Source organism: Carlito syrichta, unplaced genomic scaffold (genome assembly GCF_000164805.1).
Source record: "Carlito syrichta isolate Samal-C Ts95f unplaced genomic scaffold, Tarsius_syrichta-2.0.1 Scaffold305251, whole genome shotgun sequence".
In the NCBI taxonomy this organism is placed as follows: Eukaryota; Metazoa; Chordata; class Mammalia; order Primates; family Tarsiidae; genus Carlito; species Carlito syrichta.
In genome coordinates, this window is record NW_007249347.1 from 230,716 (window position 1) to 232,393 (window position 1,678).

At 37.6% G+C, this 1,678-nt stretch overlaps 1 protein-coding gene across 1 annotated transcript in view; it reads left to right on the top strand.

The window, feature by feature from the left end:
• The window catches only part of PAPOLG (poly(A) polymerase gamma), a 34,706-nt gene that overhangs the window by 30,613 nt on the left and 2,415 nt on the right, over nt 1-1,678 (top strand). Inside the window, exons 20-21 of the mRNA XM_008061433.2 lie at nt 566-631; nt 803-859. Of these exons, the coding sequence (XP_008059624.2) occupies nt 566-631; nt 803-859 (123 nt within the window). The remainder of the gene's footprint in view (nt 1-565; nt 632-802; nt 860-1,678) is intronic.

Consider the following 1,678-nt stretch of genomic DNA (forward strand, 5'->3'; position numbering starts at 1 on the left):
TCTCGCCAAGTTGCTCAGGCGGGTCTCGAACCCGCGGGTTCAGGCAATCCACTCACCTCAACCTCCCAAAGCGCTGGAATTACAGACTAAGCCACCGAGCCCGGCTAAGGACCAATATTAATTGCTCATCCTAAATTCAGATTACTAATGTGTCTGAATATTTGAATGATTGGTCTAAGTTTCCTTAACTTACACAGAAGTAATTATGGGTAACTAAATAACTAAATTATCTTATTCCTTGTATGTTATGATGTTGATTTCCTCTGCTTCCAGTAGGTGGTGGTAAAACTATATTTTATTTGTTAGAATCTGAATTGATTTAACCAAAAAGATTACCCAAACTGTAGAAATTAAGGATGCCAGGTGACCAACCCATGCTTAATTCCCCCAGTAGTTTTTTAATACAATTGTTTAAATAAAATTTTAAAAATTTTTTCCACTAAAAAACATCTGCAAGTTATAGTAGTTTTTGATGATAGCCTGTTCACTAGTCCTCCAATATATATAGATTTGTATGGTTTTTACAGGTTCATAATAGCAACTCATTTTAATGTTTCCATTTTAGTTTATTCGACTTGAATCAACATTTAAGGATTCCCGTGCTGCTGAAGAGAGAAAAAGAAAATCAGTGGTAAGTATATTAATAGTATGCTTCAGAATATTCACTTTAAAGAGCCATGTATCAGGAAAAGCACTGTATTAGAAAGTAGGCCAGATTTTAGTTAAGTTTAATTTTAAGTAGGAATAGGTGTTTACATATGGGAAAGGAAGTTTTCAACTTATATATAATTCTGTTTTTTAGGATGCCATTGGAGGAGAATCTATGCCTATCCCAACAATTGATACATCACGCAAAAAGGTAACATTTCATTTAACCTAGTCATGGGTTAAAATTCATAGGTAATCTACTAGTACAGAAAGTTTATCAAGAGCCTAACACTGGAAAAGGGTGAGAGATTTTTGTCCCTGTTCTCAAGGACCAGAAGTATGGTTGAAGTAGATGCAGCTGGGTGCTCAGCACAGGAATTTCATACCAGTACCTGATAGTGTATCTTTTGTTGTGTATTACTGCTTATTGTCAAAATGTAGGTTTGAGTTAGGAACCATGCATATTGATATTTTGAAGGATCAAATGTAACAGTGTACAGAGTAAGTACCTTTAAAAATGTGAGCTAAATTGTAATTAAAATTTTATTCTTTGAAGAATTACTGTTATAAGCAGGTGCTCAAAAAACAGCCTTGTTTAAATTAGAGAAAGCCCTTCTCTGAGAGTTTACAGTGAACAAAATGACTTATTTTCACCTCTCCCATTAGAGAATAAAGTGCAGTCAACTGTCACCCTGCCAGCTTTTCCAGGATATTTTAGTCATTCTAAAGCAAAGTACTATTCTTACAGGCTATTAGTTGTAGAATTTGTAAAACTTCTAACATAAGACTGAGTCACAAAAAATGTGGGTAAGCCGGGCTCGGTGGCTCAGCCTGTAATCCCAGCGCTTTGGGAGGCTGAGGTGAGCGAATTGGCTGAGCCTGCGGGTTAAAGACCCGCCTGGGCAACTTGGTGAGACCTCATCTCTACAATAAATTAAAAATTAGCCGGGCATAGTAGCGCGCGCCTGTAGTTCCAGCTACTTGGAAGGCTGAGGCGGAAGGATCGCCGGAGCCCAGCGGGTTGAGGCTG